At 44.6% G+C, this 20377-nt stretch overlaps 1 protein-coding gene across 5 annotated transcripts in view; it reads right to left on the bottom strand.

Annotated features, from left to right (window-relative positions):
* NRP2 (neuropilin 2) overlaps positions 1–20377 on the bottom strand; it is a 115355-nt gene that overhangs the window by 6751 nt on the left and 88227 nt on the right. For 2 of the 5 annotated variants that reach the window (XM_025404394.1, XM_025404397.1), the window contains exon 16: positions 11283–14778. The exons of the other annotated variants lie outside the window; for them this stretch is intronic. In XM_025404394.1, the coding sequence (XP_025260179.1) occupies positions 14498–14778 (281 nt within the window). In that variant the 3' untranslated portion in view covers positions 11283–14497. Of the gene's footprint in view, positions 1–11282; positions 14779–20377 lie in introns of those variants that run through there. 5 annotated transcript variants of the gene reach the window in all.

The following is a 20377-nucleotide window of genomic DNA, read 5'->3' as shown; positions in this document are numbered from 1 at the left end:
CTGGCCAGAGTGCTAAAGTACATTCTCATCCCCCTCGGTCACTAGTAAGGGATGCACAAAACAACTTGCCAAGACCCCACTTGAAAAGATTGATGCCATGTGGCACCAATCCTCCATAACTCCAGCCCATTCCTGGCATGTTTAAAGCACAGCAACTGGCACCTGCAGGCCACGCCAGCCTCCCCACCTAAATGCCCACTCCCTGCATTCTTCTCCAGGCCCCAACAGAGCAGGTTGTTTCCTTGGAAGGGAAATGTGAACATGAATCAACAGGAGGCAGGTGGTGTTTGTCACAGGGATCAAATCGAGCTTGTGAAAGTCAACCCAGAGGGTTTTTTTCCATATGAAAAAACAACAACAACAATAACATGGAAGAAAACCATCACATTTCCAACAATTAATTGGTTTGATGGGCCACTCATATGTCTTAACATCTTCACCAGTAAAAGAGGCAGAACACTGGATAAGAATAGGTGAATCAGCCTAGGATGAGAACCATGGGGCTCCTGCCAGTGACTCCTGGGCCAAATCCTATGCTTGCTTTTAGGGACCTTGTTTTTGCCAAGGATGTGATGAATTCTTGGAGGCTGGAGTGCCCTCTTGCTCCATCTCACACCCTCAAAGAAGTCTTAGGATACCATAGATCACTGGCTGGAAAGGGGTGAATGTGGCATTGATCTTGAAGGAAAAAGGGTAAAAGGATGCTAATGATTTTGAGAACATTTTATCCCAGGAGATCACAGCCTCTTGTCTCTGGAGGTTGAGGACTGGATGACATGATTTCCTAAGAATTGGCCCATTTCTAAGACTCAATGAAATCAATTGCCCAGATGCAGCTGAGATTTCTGCACCTGGAGAATCAAAGGCTACTTAAGGTGAAGAAGAACACTTTAGTGGCTTGACTTGGCTTTTTGTATAATCACTGCTCCCCTGAGTTTGAGTGAGTGGGAAGGGGGTCAAAAAAAGGATAAGTTAATCAACATTTTCAAAAACGCATCTGTTCACCAAGCCTTAAAGAAAGAACGGCACACTGGGGAAAACACAAATAAAGGGAACATTTGTACAAAAAACCATTTACTTTGATAGCAATTTTCTCTAGTCCCCTTGCTAATATTCTTGATATCTGTGTTTGATTAAGAGCTTTCTCTCTCTCAAAAACATCTTTGCCCTTTGCCGGCCACTTTCCTTTTCTGTTTAGCCTGGTAGGTAAACTGCAGCCTGTTTCCTTAGGAGGCTGGCAGGAAGGAATGTGGTTCTCTCACCAGGTCCCTGTAGTTCTAGCAAAGAAAAGGCAAGGTGCGGCAGGTAAGTGGCTACCAGGAAAACCAAGGGGTAAAGCTACTGGCCTCTGGGAGGCAGGAGGGAGAATGATGAACTAGGGGCCCAAGGCAGAGGGTAGAGGCAGCAGCTCCCTGGAAAGGGGAAATGGCAGCCGCAGGATGGCGGACCTAGCTGCCGAAGTCAGGGCAGACATCAGGAGAGAGTGGGAGAAAGGAACCAGGGACTCAGAATTTTGTTTTCAATGGGGAAAACTTGGAGAAGAACTTCCAGGACTCTGTTTTAGTGGGTGCGTGTGTTTGTGAGTGTGAGATGGGCTCGGGAGAGTGGAATGGGCCGCACCGCTAGAAGAATGCAGGTCAGGAAGGGATCTTACCACCCACACAAGTTCTGCTTTCAACCTTTGTGCTCCCATGACCCTGTTTCCTTCTAGGCCCCTGTGTGGATTCAGTTTCAGGTCAGCCTGACTACAAATACTGACTCTCAAATATTGTATTAGGGCCAAGGTAGATCCCCAGTCTGCATTCAAATTCTTTGGGTGTGGCTGGGGCACTGTAACTACCACCATATCCCTACTGCTCCCTTCTAATAAAAGAGTCTGCCTTATCTCAGATCCAGGTTGGCTGGATACACACTTTGGTTGCCTGTTTCACTCGCTCACTACTCTGATGGAGTAGGGCTTTGAGGGGCTTCTCATGAACTTGAAGATGTGGGGATCTGAAATTTGGGGTTTCATGCTTTCCATGATAGGCATCACCCAGAGCAGGAAACTAAATTACGTTGTTCTTCAAAGGGCAGTTTTCATTAACCAACTAACCAACCTAACACCAACTTAGTAAGAGGGCTTACTGCATGGCTGGGAGACAAATTGAGGACTTTGGAAAATAAAGATGTAAGGGACCAGGTGTCTACCATCAAAGCCCTTCAGTGTGGTTGGGAAGTGAAGACTCACCCATGCCAAATTAGCATGAAAGAAAGCGAGGCATTGCGGAGAGGACTCCAAAGTGCTGCTGGAGTGCAGGGCAGGGACTGGGCAAATGAACCTGGGCCACTGCCAGGAAGGAAAATGTGGGAGTGGGGAGCAGGATACTTTGGAATTGAGGCTGCTGCAAGTTGGGCATTGAGAGATTTCTTTCTCCTTTATCTGTCTGATTGATAGAAATGCTTTCAAACATGGCACCCAATCTCTTGTCTTTGGGCTTGCATTCATTCATATCAGGCTCATCAAGGAATTCAAAGAGATCGCCTTGCTTTGCCACAAATCTCCCACCTTGCATATATCTATGTGAGAGTCAGATCTCTGCCCTCCCAATCCCTAACACCTATCCCCTTCCCTAGCTGTTGCAGACAGCATAGTGAGAGAAAGAGGTCAACTCCAAATGAATGACTGGAAGGGGTTTTACAGAGCTTGAGTAATTAAGTGGGCACGGTGTCTACTGCTTAAAAACAAATACAACCCAACTTCACAAAACTCTGGTCATTTTCATATGGAGATCAGTCTCAGGCCAAAAAGTCACCTTGTTTTGGTCAGTGTCCCTTCTCACATCATCAAGAGACAGAGTAGGTACCCGGTGAAGCATGATTCAAGGTCTCACTCATCTGTTGTCCTGATTTTTTGGAATGAGAGACCAGGGTGACTAGTTATGAAAACACCCACAGGACTATTCCAGAAACACCCTCCACCCTAGAAGAGTCAAATATTCTCTAGTGTGTTTGTCAATAAATTGCAACACTATGGCACAAAAGGTGAACAGCCATACCGAGTCACAAACCCAACCTCTTCTAATGAAATAAGCTTCTCCCTGGAACACTGCCTGGTAGTGCAAGACCACACATGCTGCTCAGGAGACACACCCCAAGACACTCCAACCTGCTGCCTGGAAATTCCTACTGAGTATGATTTAGTCCTCAAATAAGAAGGCCCTCTCTCATGGCCCTTTCCATTCTCTCTCTCACTCTCTCTTTCTGTGACACACACACACACACACACACACACATTTTTTATCTTTCCTGTCTCTCTCACTTTCTTCCTTCTTCTAAGTTAAGATTATTTGGGATTAGCATTCCTTCATTAGTTTGCTTTTCTGCAGTTTCTTACAGAAAATTCGCAGCCTTCGCTGTTTCTACTGTGAGCGTATTGGCCTTGACACTGTTTACTTCCTGCATTGTAAAGGAGCTTCACAATATGGCCAGGAAAGCGAGAAGTCTGCCCCAAACCACTGGTTACTTTTGGATAAATAATTTAAGACAGCCCTTGGGACACTCATACACAGATCATTTCAGGTCACTGACGTGCTCGTTTCTTTGAAGAGTCCCTTCCATGCCAACCCTGAGCAGTGGATTAAGAGGCCTGCTTGAAGCTGATGACAGGGTTGTCATCCGGAGTGTGCAGCAGAGACACTCAGAAGCCTGATGAGTGGCAGCATCACCCTGCACTGAAGGAAGTGGTGTGGGATGTGGAGGGCCCCAGGCTGGGGGTGGAATGCCTACCTCCCATCTCGTTCTGCCTCAGGTGTCAGAGCCTTGACCAGTCATTGACCTCCCTGGGTCTCCATTTGCTCCTCTGTAAAGTAAACACTGCTGCTCTCCTCTGCTCTAGAATTCCCTTGTCTTTACAGGAAGGAAATGAGAAAGGTATGAGGGCCTTTCTGATGAGGGCTCTTTGAAGAGGGTGATGGTTGAGGGAGACAAGGCAACTTCTGAACAAAAGGGCTGCATTGCCTCATGATGCTCACTGCCCCATTCTTCACCCTAACTCTGTCCTCTCCTGGGAGTGGCCACTCCCTGAAACCATTTGTTTTAAGGTGTGCACAGAAAGAGAAGACCACAAAAAGGACAGGTCAAGAGAACCCATGAATTTCCATGTGTTCAATACTTGCCTGTTTGGCTCAGGACTCAGTCCTACTAATTGGGGACTGAGGAACTGACAAAGTGGGTAAATTGTGCCCATAGTTTTAAGCCTCCATGTTAACTGAGGCTGGGCTGAGAAAACCTCATGGAAAGCCAGTCTTAGTACATCCACTTAACCCACCACACTTCTACCAGCCTTGAAGGCCAGGATCGAAGAGCCGCTTACACACAGGAAACTACTGAAATCATTCATGTTCACAGGTCCCAGGTGTCATCACTTTGACTTTAGAGATGAAATTGAGGAGGGAGGGTAGAGAAGTGCAATAAGTCATTGAATAAATCAGCAGCAGAACTGAGAGTAAGCCATAGATTTTCAACACCTTGTTTGGGGGCTGTGATTTATTTGGGATAAGCTCTTGGCCACTTAGTACCTTTGTTGAACTTGATTCCAATTTCTGAACCCCATGGGCCAGTTAAATCGCTGGATTTTTCAGATGGGAGTAGCCTCCAGAAATTTCTCTAAGCCATTCTCTTTTAATCCCAGCAGGAAATACAACACTGAGACCTCAGTAAAAGATAAATAACAAAGGACTAAGGAGATTCTTCTTGGCACTTCAAAATTCAGTTTAATTCAGTTTAATATTTAGCATTGGCTGAAGGTCCCCCTTCCCCACTACACTTAATTTCCCAATTCAGTTTGTTCATCCAAGTTGCAATAAGGAGCCAAATGTTCAGGTGTTGATCTAAACTTTGCCAAATCTCCTCCGTTAAGAAGTCGGGCTACTTGAGAGCCATTCCTTCCTTGCTGGGTTTGGCTTGAGTTTAGAAGCACCATCAGAAGAGCCTTTATCATGTGTTTTTATCTCTTGGGCTACAGCCAAATCTAGGCAAGGTCATGGAAAAAATATTTTTTGGAATTTTTCAAATGGTTCAAGTGTGGAAAAAAAAGGAGGGGCCTTGGTATGAGATTACCGGAAGAGTTTGATCTTGAATTTAGCCATTCGTTTCTATTATTTTTAGTTGAATAACTAGAAGGAAACACTAAAAAGAATTGGAAATACTGACTGCAAACAAGAAGACTGTGAAAAGACCTAGTAATACTTTCAAGTGTGGAGGCGGATGAGTAGCTGAGGCCAGAATGCCTCCAATGAGCCCCAACAATGGCATGAAAAGAAGAAAAATGCAGCCAGAGACATGTTTGGCTATAAAGACAGGCTTCACAATTGTGCGGACTGGAAAACCACAGCAAAGCTGATGAAAGAAAATTCTAGAACCTCTTTTTTACCCCAAGTCTTTGAAAAATCAGCTATTCTCCATTGTTGTAAATAGATATGTGAACAAGCAATTGGCTCTTTTCATTTCTTTTGTTGGCTACCTTCTCTTAGGGCATGAGGGTGGCAAAAACAGCATTTCAGGGAAAACCTGTTGTTTTTTCCCCTCTTCTGTAGCCTTAATTTTTCCTGATATGCTAGGGGAAAAAGTCATATATCTTTATATCTTAGGGGGTTTTTTCCAGTGGGCTTTGAAATTTTTCCCCTCGTCTAGTTCCAATATTTGAGGTGTGCATGTTAGAAACATCACTGTGTCACTCAGATGGAGTGGTTTGGTACAACCTTGGACAAGTGAGAAAGCGGAGTTGAAGAATCAAAACTGTATCCACTTCCAATGTGAAGAATGTCTTCTTAAAGATAGCCCCTCTTATTTTGTAGGTCCTTGAAAAGAAACTGTACACCTGTATGTCACGAAGAGAATTCACTATACTTAAAAGATGGGCTCCTCTTCTGAACACAAGAATGAATAAGAATCAACGACTCTGTGATATCATTTTACAGCTACCAAAAATGTACCTCTCTCTGCCCATTCAAGAGATGATTTCCCCCAGTAGCTTGCTGGTGGCCAAGGACCGTAATTACTCAGAGACTAACTCCTCTGGCTTCAGGTGTGGTCCCCTGTAAAAATGCAATTATTGGAGGAAGTAGCCATGTGGCATCTGTGTCAAGGAATCTGACCCATGCTTTTCTGAAGAAGGCGTTGATGGACGAAGGGGTAGAGAAAGTGTAAGGATGCCAGAGAAGAAAAGGGGTCACCAAGAGAGGGGGAAGGTGCAGAAAGGGGAGTTTGGAGGTTGGAGACAAACTGCACCTGGCAGAAAGGCAGATGAGTGGTCACCAGCTCCTCCACAGAGAAAGAGGTGGAGACCATGGCCACATCAGGAGGGGCAGAGCCAGAAAGCAGTGATGGGCTTGTGGGCCCAGGGACCCTGTAAACACTAATATGGGGCTCACACTCTTGGACCACAATTGGCCAAGGCGAATGAGGTATCTCTGGGGCTCCTTTGACACATCCATGTAGGCCCCATCTAGGTCCTAATAACTACCATCTCACTCTCAATGACAGCTGTGGGACTGCCCTAGAGAAGCCATGGGGAAGCCCACACCAGCCCCTGAAATCCTCATTCCTATTCTAGCAGGCCCTGGGTGGCAGTAAGAAAACACAAAGAGACAAAAAGGTTCTTTGTGCTTAAATGAAGCTTCAATAACTAGCAGGCTTTGGAGAATGAGGCTTTGGTCAAGACTGCCTCTGGCTCAAGGTTTTCTGCACACCCATCATTACTGGAGCTGGCTGCTCTTTAATAAGTTGCGGGGAAGTCCAGTCCAGGTATCCTGTTAATAAGTCCTGATGCTGGAGAAAGAAACTGGTATTGCTGAAAGCCATGGCATGGTATACTATCACTCCAATTCTGGAGCAGAGCCTTTGTTTTTGGGAATGTTCATGATATTTAAAGGATTTAATTTTGCACAATTACACAGAGAAGACAAAACAAGGCACTGTGTATGTGTGTGTGTGTGTGTGTGTCAGAGAGAGAGAGATGTACTCTAGTTCATCCAGATCTCAACTTGTGCTGTTTTCTTTCCTGAGTTAAATACTCATGCCTCATGCCCAGGAGGCAATGGCCCTGGATTTTTGGCAAGATCAGAGAAAGCCCACACAGGATCTATATAGCCACAGACACTCCGTTATGTTCAAAGTCAAAGCCACTTTATTATGATCCTTTTCTCTTAGCACACCACAGAAATGAGGGCAGTGCTTTTGCTAGAAATGGTGTTTGGACTGACAGGTCTCTGGGCTTCTCCTCCACCCACCATTCCTTGCTACTGGCCTGTGTGGGGGATAGTAGCTTTGCCTATGCCTATAAACACCCCACTAGAAAACCACCTCACTGCCTAGTGCTTTTCCTTTGGGTATTGCAACCCCGAACTTCTTCAGAAGGAAGTCCACAAGGTCTGCTCCTCTCAGGGCCAGAGTGGGGGCCTGGGGTCCAAGGCCTCTCAAATTTGAGACTTTTTCTTTGCATGTAGGTTTACCTCTGGCTGCTGGAATAGTTTAGTCTGCAGCACAATACTGCATACTGACCTTAAGGGATATTTTTTACACAAATTTTTTAGTAGAAAACATAAATATATAACAACAAGGCACAGCACAGGCACTCTTTGAAGAAACCAAGTGGAACTCATTAATCATGGAGAACAGGACTCTCTGCCTGCTGAACCCAGGGACAGAATTAACTCCAGTGACACAGCCGCCACAGCTCTGGGGAGCTGCCACTTAGAGCCAGGTCCATATTCCCCATAAGTTGGCAGTTTAAAAAAAGAAAGTTCTGAAGAAACACTCCCTGAGTTTAAAATTCTCTTCAGCTAAAAGTGCCCAAGGTCTTCTCTTGCAAGCAACACACCCACTGTAGAGAGAGATCGGCATAGAGATCATGTGGGTTGGGCAAATGTGGCAGGGGCTCTACAGCCAGGATGTCCACTAGTTTCTGCTGTGCTCTCAAGCAGGGACAGGTTCATTTTAAATGGCAAACCTCAGCCATTTACAGCACCTACTAAAATGAAAACAGGGATGTGTTTGACCCAGAAATTCTATCCTTTGTAAAACACATGCCCAAAGAAGCAATTTCAAGGATGTTCATTGCAGTATTGTTTATAATAGTTAAAAAACAAAACAAAACAGAAAAAAACTAGACACAATCTGAATGCTCATCAACAGGGGAGCAGTTAATACACTCTGGCATATCAACACAATACAGAATGCTATGCTGCAGATATAAAGGATGGGGTAGATGCATTGGTATGTACTGAATTACTCTCAAGATGTCAAACGAAAAGAAGCAAGTCGTCCAATATAGTAAGCAAACATTATGCTACCATTTACACAAAACCAAATGAAACCAAACTAAACCCCAGCTTAACCAAACCACATAACTCAACATGAACACACACATGTTTGTAAAGGTATAAAACAAGGCCTGGAAACATACTCCTCAAATCATTCTTCACAGTTACCTCTGGGGAGGCGACTGGGATTGGTCAACAATGAAATCAACTTTTGCTTTTTCTGTATTATTGTACTTTTTGAGCATGTTTGTGAGTTAAAGAAACCCAGCCAGTTACTATAAAGTCCCCCGCCAGCAACCTCCCTGTATCATCAGTATCAGTAAGCTCTCAAGCAATGAAACTCCGAGAAAAGAGGTTTTCCCACATAACAGTCCTCCTCCAGTACCTCTGTTGTTGACCCTTCAAGTGGTTTTTCCTATTTCTTGGTCCAATGCCCACGAGACTTTAGCTTTTGGGGGCTCTCGGGGGTCAGTGACAGAAAAGGCCAAGAACAACTGTTTTACCCAGTAGAAAGGAGATGATTCCAGGTCTCTTATCCACTGGGATTGGGGCAAGAATGGCTTCGGCTTGGTTGTACTGAAGCAGCTAGATTCTCCACTGTTCCATACCATGCTAAATAAGGTTTTGCTCTTGGCGATATCCCAAATCTTGTCTCTCTTCAGTGTTTAGGTTTGGGTCCAAACAGAACACCTCCAAGCAGTCAAGGCAAACATACTCTGGCCCAGGCTTGTGGCCTGAAGACCCCTAAGGGTGTGGGTTTCTGATTGTATCTGACCTCGATACATACTGGGGTGCACCTGATCTGTGTCAGGCTTAATTAAATCCTACACTATTCCTAGCTGCTAATTTATTTGTATAAGGTGATTCTTTTCCCTGCTGATTGTAAGATCATCAGCTGGTGTTCCCCTCACCACCCCCCGCCCTTTTCTCTGGTTGGATTTGTTTTGTGTTTTCTTTGGGCTGTCACTAAAGTGGATGAAAGGCAAATTACAGCTGTGAGAGCCCCAGCGATCTGCACAATTAAAGAGGAAAAACAAGCCTTCACCTACAGATCTGCAGTTTGGCTCAGATGTGTAGCCCACAATGCAGGCAAATCAAAACTTCAGGATGTAGCTCTTTTCATCAGAGATTACAGAAAGGCCACACATTTGTGCAGAACAACTGCAGAGGCCGTGAAGACGGGTGAGGAAAATAAACACTGTGCCACATCAGCTTGGCTGGGCTTCAGTTATCTGAGCTAGGAGGGCAGTGGGTGAAGAGAGAACACACGCTAAAACCATCACAAAGAACCAGGTAGGAGCAGAAACAGACCAGCCTAGGCCTTGACATCTGGTATTTATGATCCGTGGAAACACAATTTCTGAACATTTATGCTTGGGCTACACATGAAATGCCACACTGAGGAGTGTTTGGTGGTAACAGTGCCCTGTTTGACATCTAAGATTGGAGTCGTAACAGTCCTTGCCCTTTTAGGGGGAGTAAGTACCCTTAAAATAAGTCTTGGGACTGGAACCAAGGTGGGAAACTTCCCAAAGGTGGCTCCAAAAACAGTAATGCCAACAAAGCATAAGTGATGGCTAATTTAGTTCAGTCTGGCAAGTTTGGTCCCAGGTCAGCTCAAGGAAATGTTGACTGAGCCTGGGTCTTTGTTTGAAATAAACACTTTTGAGATGTTTTATTTCATTCTTTACTAATGGGAACAAATGGCTTTGAGGAAAGCCAAATGTTATTTAGACAAAAGGGGTAATTGAGCTTGTCACTGGGGAAACAAAAAATGCTGTGATCACAGACATTCTACTTTATTCTCCTGCGAAGGACAGATAGTGACATCTATACTGAACCATCTGTACTAACAGAACTTCCAGTAAGATCTAAAAGCCGGAAATCTGTCTCCTTTTAGCAGCACTTGGACAGGTTTTACAGCTGTAAAAAGCACTCCTTTCTGGATCTAGGTTTGGATAGGAAGAAAACCAGGACTCTGGCAGAAATAGGATCTTCTGAACATGTGCATTTTCGCAGGACCTTTAAGGATGGTTCTCGGACCCCTGAGGAGGGCTCCCAGGTTATCAGAAGGCCTCTGATAAATCCCATGAATAGGGGTGGTGGGAAATCCTATCTGCAAATAGGATTACTGTGACCTCTTCTTGACCACTATCTAGAAACCATGAACTGCTGGGAGGCTGTCTTGCCTAGATTTTCCCCCACCCCACCCAACCCAGTCCCCCTCTGATAGAAATATTTTATATAAGTAGGTCGCCATCCAAAGAGGAGGACCAAAGAAAAATACTCATCAAGAAAGACTTGGCCTTTTGAGTAAGTTTCCCCAAGTGCCTCTGCTCAAAGTTTTATAGTGTTCCTTTCATAAAATGTCCCACTCCGAAAGCTCCATGTCCACCGTCATCATCTAATTATCTTCATTACCTGTTCGAAAATGAAATCTAGAATATCTTTCAGCCCTGAACATGCTACAAGTTCCCGTTTAGTCTGGGAAAGTGCTCGTAAATGGGAGATTCACATCCCTGTGGAAGTAATAATTGGGTAGGTGAGGGGTAAGATGTCACTGCTGCTTCTTCAAAGGAAGTGATCTGTCTCCGCAGAGCTGAGTACAGGATTCAGCTTAGCTGGTACCACTCCCCCGGAGCCCTTTGAAAGTAGAATCTAATCTCCAGGGATTTGTCATCAAGAGAAATTTTGTGGAATCTCATTTAGCAATTTAGCACTTAGCAACTTTTGCAAAATCCCACACCAATCATAAAAGTTGTCTCAGCTGCACAAATTGGATAAAAATCCTAACAAGCAGTAATAAAAATAAAAAGAAGGAAAAGTTGGCATTCAGCTTCAAGGAGAAAATCCACCTACCTCCCACAGAAATGCCCTGTAGCTCAGAAGGTGATGTGTAAACTTTGGAAGCATTGGTTTGCTCAAAGCCTACATTTCAACTTTGTTCTCACAGGCAAAGGGAAAAATAAACCTCAGATGTTTGTATAAAAATATCATCATTTTATTACATTCCACACAATACATTTTCAAATAATTTCCAACGTCCACAAGTTATTTTGACACACAGGCAACTGTGCAACGCAAGGGGTATCACAGTAATAAGGAGAGGAATAAGAATAGGAAGTAAAAATCTTTAGGTTTTCTTGTTTCATTGTTGTTCTTTGGTAATTTTCGATTATTTAGGTGTTTGCCTGCTAGTTTCATTTTAAAGACAGGGTCTTCTTAAAGATAGGCTATCAACTTCAGAAATATTACTGTATTTCCTATTCAATTCTGGCTTTAATCCCAAAAATGTGGGACAAGGGAAAAGACAATTTTACTTCATCTTCAGCATCCAGTTTTGTCAATGACAATGCTGATTTTTTTGTTTCTTTTTTCTGCCTTCGCCAGGAACTAAGTGATGGCAATTGCTAGCATAATACCAAGGAAGGGGAGTTCAACCCAGAAATAACGGCTTCCCTCCTGAAGGTGTTGACATAAAACCTCTACTAAGGCAAAAGCTTTATCAGCCCGAGCTAGGCCTTCAACTCATTCATTCATTCATTCATTCATTCATTCATTCGTATTTTAATAGTTGCTATCATCTCTTTGTCTTCTGAGAAGCAACTCTAAACACATGCATGCATGCATTCGCCTGTCCAGTCTATTTTTCTTAGAAGAGAGTGACCCTTCCCTCCCTCCGTGAAATACAGAATTTTGCTTTTTAAAGCTGCGAAGCATGGCATTTTACAGAAGAGCTGACCTTTTAGCATAGTACCTGGATAACACTATGAAAATTGCTGGGGTAGACAGAGCAAAGGCAGAGGTTGTGGGGTGGGGAGAGACAGAGAAGGTGACATCCTCAGCTGAAGTGTGAAGGGATTCACAAAGATTAGAGCAGTCTCATATTCTCAACTAAGGCATGTACATAAAGATGCCACTTGGGGCATCAGATAAAGATACAGAAAGTTCACAAATTTTTGTCATCTTCTGTTACAGAAGGGGAATCACCAGGGTATATGGTAACTTAGTCGGTCACTACACTGGCTGCATTTTCCAGATATAATTTCTCGATGCCACACTTCTATGGGGCGCCTACAGGAATGTCAATCATTTCACAAGCATGCCTGGCCCCAAATGCATGACTGAATGTGGACAGCCGAGATAAAAGCCCTTAATGAGTGGCATATTAGTCATCACATGGTACCCTGGGCTGATCCCCTCCCCACTCCCCATTTCTTTCTCCGTCTTCAGCTGAGGTAGGACACTTCTTGAAATCTCAAGGTAGCACATGCTCTAGCCTTTCATCTTGTCTTTTCTTGGCAGGGCTGCTGTGGTTGAGACAGAGTAGCTCTTTGAAATAGAATAAGAGTGGGAGAGCACCATTCTTTCGGGAGGATGAAACGAACCAGATGAGAAAGTTGAGTGTGTGTACTGAAGGGACATATCTGGATATTGTGAAAGAATGCTGAAAGTCTCTCCCAAGCAGCCAAAAAAAAAAAAAAAAAAAAAATCATTAGTATTTTGTTCTCAGAAGGAACCCGGAGGCTTTTGGCCCAGGCAAACTTCTTTGGAGTGAATTTTATACCTCCCCAGTGGATTTTTAGCAGGAAGGTAAAAAATAAATGCTCCCAAGGCTGAGCCTCGTACACTGAGATTCTTAAAATTTGCATTTTCTATCAATGAAATTGACTTCATTATTTAATCTGTCCTTTGTGTAGTATCATTAGCAACTTCTCTCTTACATCCTGTTCCCCTTGTTGCTTCAAGAAGACACATGAGCAGCAATGGTTACATCTTCACTAGACCTTCTCTGTGACGATGCAGCAAGATCTGGATACGCCAGGCCAGCCTACAAGGGCCTATTTGCCAGATGCTATGAATGCTTTAAGGGGCAGCACATTGGTACACTTCAAAATGGATTACTTTCTATTCTCTCATAATATTTAAATAAGTCAGGTGGACAGCCTTACATTTTAGTGGCTATAGATTCAGGCACACATTAACACCATGAAAGGAAAGCAAATGATCCCCTTTTCCCCCATATTTTACAACTGCTATTACAATGACCAATATAATACCAAAGTATACAGTTTTTAACCTTCGTACTCAATCCCATCATAGGTTGGGCCCAATAACCACCCTGGGCGAGGAGACATTTCAGTTCTTCCCTCTCCTCCTTTCTCTCATCCACCTCCTCCTGCTCTCAACTTAAATAGACTACTGTTTTTCCTACATCAGTCCCAGACTTGTTATTCTCTATGACTTATTCCAAGATTGGACGTAACTGATAAAAGCTAAACATTCATTATGAGCTTCTCTTTTATAAGGCAACATGAGACAGATCTGCTTCAGGGCTGGAGAGGTGGTTCCGTACACACCCAATGGCTGTTATCTTGACATTTCAAAGACACCAGAAGACAAGGGGGTCTTGTGTGAGTGTGCTAGGGGAACCTTCTCTTGGGTCAGGTGGGTCGGGGATGGGGATAGGGATGGGAGAGGCCACACTGCATCCCATGTGGCCTCTATTTCTTTAGGTACCTGGAGATGATAATGGCAGCCAACAGAAACCCAGCCAGAGCTAGATAAGGCAACAAAAAGCTTCAATCTCTTCTCCAAGTAAACAAAACTTGTACAGTATATTATTTTCCTGTAAAATGTACCCCAGGAGAAGTAACACAAGAGTTAAAGGGGCCCTCTCTGAACACTCACCCGCCCCCCCCCACAAACACACACACAATGAACCAGCCTCTCTCTCACACCCACACACAGACAGCTATTCACACACGCACATGTCTACTATGTACATACACACAGATCCAGGCTTCCCCTCACGTCTCCTGGCAGACTGTCCACTGAGAGGAGGTATGGGATAAGGCAAGGGGAAAAAACAAGCGAACCAGTCTCTGGAACAAAACCAGCTGAGCCTTGAGTTGTGGAGTGCTTGGGGGTGGATCTCTTCGGATAGTCCAAGATGCAGCATTAGAGTTGGGTTTGTTGGTTTGGAATCAACAAAAAGGAAAAAGAAAAACCAAAAACCAAAATGAACCCAAGGAGGATGGTTGGGATTGCTAAGAATGCTCAGGGTTGGGGACCTGGGAGAGAGATGTCTGAGAGTTCACACAGAAACTAGGCGAGGAGAAAAAAGTGCAAAATCGAGGCAACGTGTTTGCAGTCTTTCTCGTTTGTTTTGGGTGCTGTTCTTGCTTCGGCCCTCAGCAGTGCGAGCCACGGTCTTGCTCTAGCTTAATGGTTAGGGTGGGCTCCACCGCCAGAGGGGCCCCGTTGGTGTAGTGGGAGGTTTTGTAGGTGATGGAGTGATCAGTCTTCTTGGCCGCATAGCGGAACCGGTGGTAGTGGAGCACCAGGGCCAGCGCGACGGAGACCAGCACCAGCACGGCGCCCCCGGCGGCCATTACGTAATACCAGTAGGCTGGGATGGGCTGCATGGGCACCGTGTCCACTGTGGGCTCGGTCCCTGGCAGGAGGGTGCCCCCTGGTGGAGAGACACAGAAGAGTGTTGCTAGGCTGAGAGCATGCAGACTAATCAAAAGACTAATTAAAAAGAAAGAAAGAAAGAAAGAAATACACACATGCTTTGGGACGTACAGGGAAGGGGATGGGGGACTAAGGTGGTACTCAGTCCTTGGCACCTGCCAAGCACTTCTCAACGATTGCATTATTTCCTACTTACCCCCTTGGGAGGTAGCTACTGTCAGACCCATTTTACAGATGAGGAAACAGAGGCGGAGAGAGGTTAAATTAAGTGGTTATACAGCTAGTTAAATAGTAAGTATGGGATTCAACCAAGAATGGTAGGATTACACATCTCTTTTCTTTCTGTTTAACCACAATTACTTTATAATATATGGAAGCATTATACTTCTCTCTCCCTCCATCTCCCTCTCTCTCTCTCACACACACATACACATACACAAATACATACAAGTAAATGATGCTGACATGACTTCTGGGATTCAGTGAGGCAGATTTCCTGAGTGGTGGAAACACCATATTTGGTCTGGCTGGCCAGCATTCTCAGCAACAATGTATTAATTAGGCTGGCTAGACTTGAAGGTAAATTCCACTTTGGCTTGCCAAGGCTTCTGTGCCCATTGAAATTAGCCTGGTCTTGCCTAAACAGGTCAATCACCACTGTTAAGTCATGACTAATGCATCCTCATCTTTTTAATTGGATGGAGGATTTTTAAAAGCAGATTGGAAGGGAAGTTGCAACAAAAAAATGTGGGCACAAAATAACAGAGGGTATGTGAGAGCGAGAGTGAGTGAGACAGAGGGAGGGAGATCATTCTTAATGACAGAAAAGACAGAGCAGGGAAGAGAAGCTGGCAGAGTATTTAGAAGGCAACCACGTTCACTGGCCGCCGCTGGTTGCCATGGAGATTATGTAGTAGATTTAAGCCCAGGGTAACTCTGGGGAAAGACTGGCTGGAGTCCCACTCGATGCAAAGCAGTGTTACAACTTGATTCTCCCAAAGATTTACATCAGATGAGAATCTGGCCCAGAAAGGGACTAGGAGTTTTTGAGCTTGCCAAAACCAGACATGATCTTTACTTCTGAAAAATGATATATGCTTCTCCTATGAAAAATGCCTCCCTAGCTGCTTGTGTTAAGCCAGAAAGCTGCATCCTCTCTACTCATGGGGTGCCCCACGAGGGGGAGCCATGGGTGGGAAGTGCTGCTGGCTCCTTCATGCATTGGTGGTCCCCCTCTGCTCGAGATGCAGACGGGGCTCATTTATATTTTCATGCTTCCTTCCACTACCCACCCTGAGATTCAGAGCTCCTTAAGCAGAGGAACTTACTCTCATCACGAGGAATTTGCTGTCATCCATACCTAAGGGTTTATACAAAGAAGGCACTCAGTAAATGCTTGGTGAATCAAACACTGAACTGAGGCTAAGACTCCTATTTCTGAGTCGGCGTTCTCTAATTCCTGCAGCCTGAACATCAGAACTCTTCTCTTTGATTTGGGGAATAGGTGAGAGGTGGGTCAGACCTTCTAATGTCTTCTCAGAAGTGATAGAAAAATGAGAACATTTTTCTTGGAAAATATTCCAAAGCCTGCTCAGCTTCCTAGCTCTTAATCACTGCTTTCTCCTGCTGTTGGAATCCCCTTCTGCTAGAGTGCAGGTTCATTGGTACCGCTTGGGTGACCAGAAATCCCACAACATTGGCAGAGCTTTGACAAGGATGTGTTGCTCTGCACACACTTTGACAGCCACATCCACATCCCCTGGGGTATAAATGACCCCAGAATCCCAGGATCCCTTGAATGTCCCTTTCTTCATCTTCATCTTCTCCCACCTTATTGCCTACCCTCTTTGTCTTTGTCCCCAAACTAATTCTGTCTTTTATTAGTTTCATTACCATAGCAGAGAAAGGCCTCTCTCTCTCATATTTGTGGCCATGGTGGAAATTAGGCATAGAATCAGAGAGGAAGAGAAAGCAAGGTGCTGGAAATGGCTCCTTGAAATGGCCAGCTTGCAAGTCATAGTGAACTGGTGTCAACTCATTATTCAGGTCACTAAGAAGATCTGCTGCCTGGCAACCATCCTGCTGCTGGATTTTCGACATGAGCTCACAAAAATGCACAGGAAACATTCAAGTGTTAAGGGATGCCCCCGGAGTTCCTCAGAGACATCCCTCCTCTCCCCAAAGGGTATCCTGGGGTTTGTCTCTGATTTTCATGTGGCTCCATAGTGAGGGCTGCCCTCTAATGAGGCTGCAGCTCACCCATCAAGAAAAGGGAGGTGATAAATCCCTAGGGATTAGCTTTCCCTCCGAAGAAGTACCTGACCAGACCACAAAGGTTGGAGCACAAATTTTTGTCAAGCAGAACATGGTCACAACTACCTACATTCCCTCCATCACTACATCATCTTTGTTCAAAAGTCTGCTTTCCTTCAGCCAAAATGCTGGTTTCCAACACAAAATACACCACTCATGGCTTAAAGTGCTCAGGCTGGAGAAGGAGGAAGTCTTCATGCTCCTCTTACAGTGTTTCTTATGATAAGAGACAGTGTTAGGGCACAATGGAGAGAATCAAGGGCACCTGCTAAGCAAGGTGAAATCCTAGTACATGGATTACATATTTAGAATCAGAGACACAGACGTAGTCTCTCAGAATCCTGCTCTACTTGAAAGACAAATTCCACTTTAGGTAAGACCCTCTTCCCCTTCTCTACCTATCCTTCTCTCCCCTGAAATTATCAACGTGTAGAAAACTTCAGTGACAAAAATCTATTTGGGGGACATTATACTGGCTCCTTAAACATTTCCTTTGGGCATTTGTTTGGAGAAATGAAAAATAGTACTATGTGAATTCATGCTTTTAATGTTGAAAGGTTAGAAATAACGTTAATGTTAGAAAAGAGAGGATACGACTAGCAACCCCTTCCTGATCCCCTATAAGCAACTCTTGGTTGACTTGCAGTTGGGTTTAAAAGTTTCTCAGAACATTCACCAGCTAAAGAGAGTCAACTCCAAAGGCAGGTGGAGTGTGCTGGTTTAGAATCTGGCTCTGTTCTAGCCTCTCTGAGGCTGTATGCTAATGAGGCTGTGGTTTGCCAGCCAGAGAAAAGGAAGATGATAAATCAGTAGGGGTTGAATTCACACCCAAAGCACCTTCCCAGATAAAAGCAGCAATCCAATGAATGCCAGATGGACGGATGAATGGATAGGTGGATGGATAAATGGATGGATGGCATAGAGGAATATATGTGGACCAGTGTTCAGACTCCCTGGAAAATGTTGATGACCTACTGGTACTTCCCTGGAGAGTTATTTTCAGAAAGTGCTATGGATTTTGCTAGCTCATACGGCACCTCGTTGGGAAATTAGAAAAAGGCGCCCACTTTAGGTGGATGTCACCTGCACCAGATGCCCGAATTGTTGAGTTGTGCAATTTTAGCTTCACTTGCCCCTTCAGCCATCTGGGGTGATCGAGCCATTGCTTGACAAAAAAGGAGCCTGGGCTAGGTGGGTGAAAGTGTAGGTGAGAATTCAACCTTGCCTGGAGTTGGTTGATCTGTTGACCTGAAGTTTCCCTTTGATTGACCTAATTTCCACCGCTTACTCGATGTCTTTTTTCAACTGGAAAGAAAATGCTTTCAATTCCGGAACTATTTTTCATTAATTCCCACCCCAAATTCTCTACAAAGTTTTCCCATTGTGTGAGATAATGAGAAACAGATATTTAAATAGTCAATAACTCAACTCCAAGTGATTTGCAAGGTTGCACAGGCTCCCATCTGTAAAAGTTCTGAGTCCCCTAGAGAAAAGCAATGCAAACACAAAGAATTTGAATTTTGAGAAACACTAAAGTTTGAGAAACCAGGCATGGGAGAAAATAAGAAAAACAATTACACATGAGGTAGTGCTCCTGTCATTCCTATCTGCAAATAGGGTTACTGAATTAATATGCAATTGGGAAACATGTCTGTAACAACGGCTACCCTGAGTGGACATTTCCTTCGATGGGCTTCACATGAACCATTTTGTTTATTCCTCATGACCCTCCAAAGGGAGACCTGAGAGCTTGAGAGGACAAGTGATTTTCTCCTGGTTTCACTTGGAGGATAATTGTGGAGAAAGGCAGAGCAGCACTCAGTGAAACCCAAGAGATGGCCCAGGGTCCTCCGAGGACCTGTACACTGCTAGCAAGTGGCAGAGTCACGGCTGGAACCAGGTGGACAAAACCCCGCCTGTGATCTAACCCAGGGGTCAGCTCACTGTGGCCTGTGGGCCAAATCCAGCCTACTGCCTGTTTGTGTAAATCAAGTTTTGTTGGAACACAGACACCCTCATTTGTTTACATATTGCTTATGGATGCTTTTATGCCACAATGGCAGAGCTGAGTACTTGCAACAGAGACTGTATGTCTTGTAAAACCCAAGATATTTACTGTCTGGCCTTTTACAGAACAAGTTTGCAGATTCCTTGCTCTAACCAAGTAGGGAGGGAAGAGGAAACAGTCCTCTTCCTTTCTGTCTCCTATTTCTGTCTGAACCTGTCTGAGGATTGGCGTGTCTCAGTCAAGTCAGTTTCTCACGGAATCACTGAAATGAGAAAGCATATACGATAGCTGCATTTATGAAATGTCATCTGGACCTCGGGGAGTCACCCAGGTTTCCAAAAGAAGTGTTTTGAAAGACACCAAGGGTAAGCCTTCTCTCCCTCTCTTTCAAAAAGGGCTCACTGCATGTCAGAATTGTTTCAGGACTGGCCTGTCTGCACAATCCTTTCTGTACAGGTTAAAAATGAAGTGCTGGTGAAGGAACATTTCAGATAAAAGGTTTATTTAATTTGTGAGATTAAACAAACAGAAAAAGGTTGGCTCCTCTAGATAAGTTTACAGAAGATAGTAGAAGAATGTGGTCACGCCCTCTGGTGTGTTTGGAAAAAGACGCACAAGAACAAAGGCATCCCTGAGAACTGACTCTTTCCATCTGCCTATAAGCATGGTGTGGCGGGAGGCGCCGGGCTGTTTTCAGTGAGTTGGCAGAAACCATGTGGATTGCTCCCACATCTAGAGGCATTTTTAAATGCCTCCGAATTCAGATCTCTGACTGGCTGAAGTCTCGGACGCTTTACACTCTTTGGTGGCACTGATGCTACTTTCTGTAAACTGAGTCTTGTCCCTGTGTTCTTGGAGGGAAACGTTGGTGAAAAACATTTTCTTCCACCCCTAGATAAGCTGGCCTTGACAGCTGTTTACATGAGTGGTAAACTGACAGAGAGGGGACGTGTCAGGCCTCTGTAGCAGGAGAGGCAGCATGCTCCAGCGAACCTCACAAAGAACACCTCCGTGTCCCCCGGGGAAGGATGACCACCAAGCAGTTACCCGCCTCACACATCTGATCTCCATGCTTTCTTGTTCCGCAACACCTAGCCTTAATCTGGCAGCTGGAGACATAAGGGGGTGGGGGCAAGGAGGAGGATTCACACACTACAGCTGCCTATCTGGAACCCTGGCAGGGGTTAGGAACACTTCTCTGCTTTTCATCAGACGGTTATGTGCAAACCATTTAACCCTCTCTGCATCTCAGAAGTGCTTCTAGGAGAAGGAGGCA

This window comes from Theropithecus gelada, chromosome 12 (genome assembly GCF_003255815.1).
Source record: "Theropithecus gelada isolate Dixy chromosome 12, Tgel_1.0, whole genome shotgun sequence".
NCBI classification, from domain to species: Eukaryota; Metazoa; Chordata; class Mammalia; order Primates; family Cercopithecidae; genus Theropithecus; species Theropithecus gelada.
Note: the sequence above shows the minus strand (reverse complement) of the source record. Positions and strands in the feature narration are given on the sequence as shown.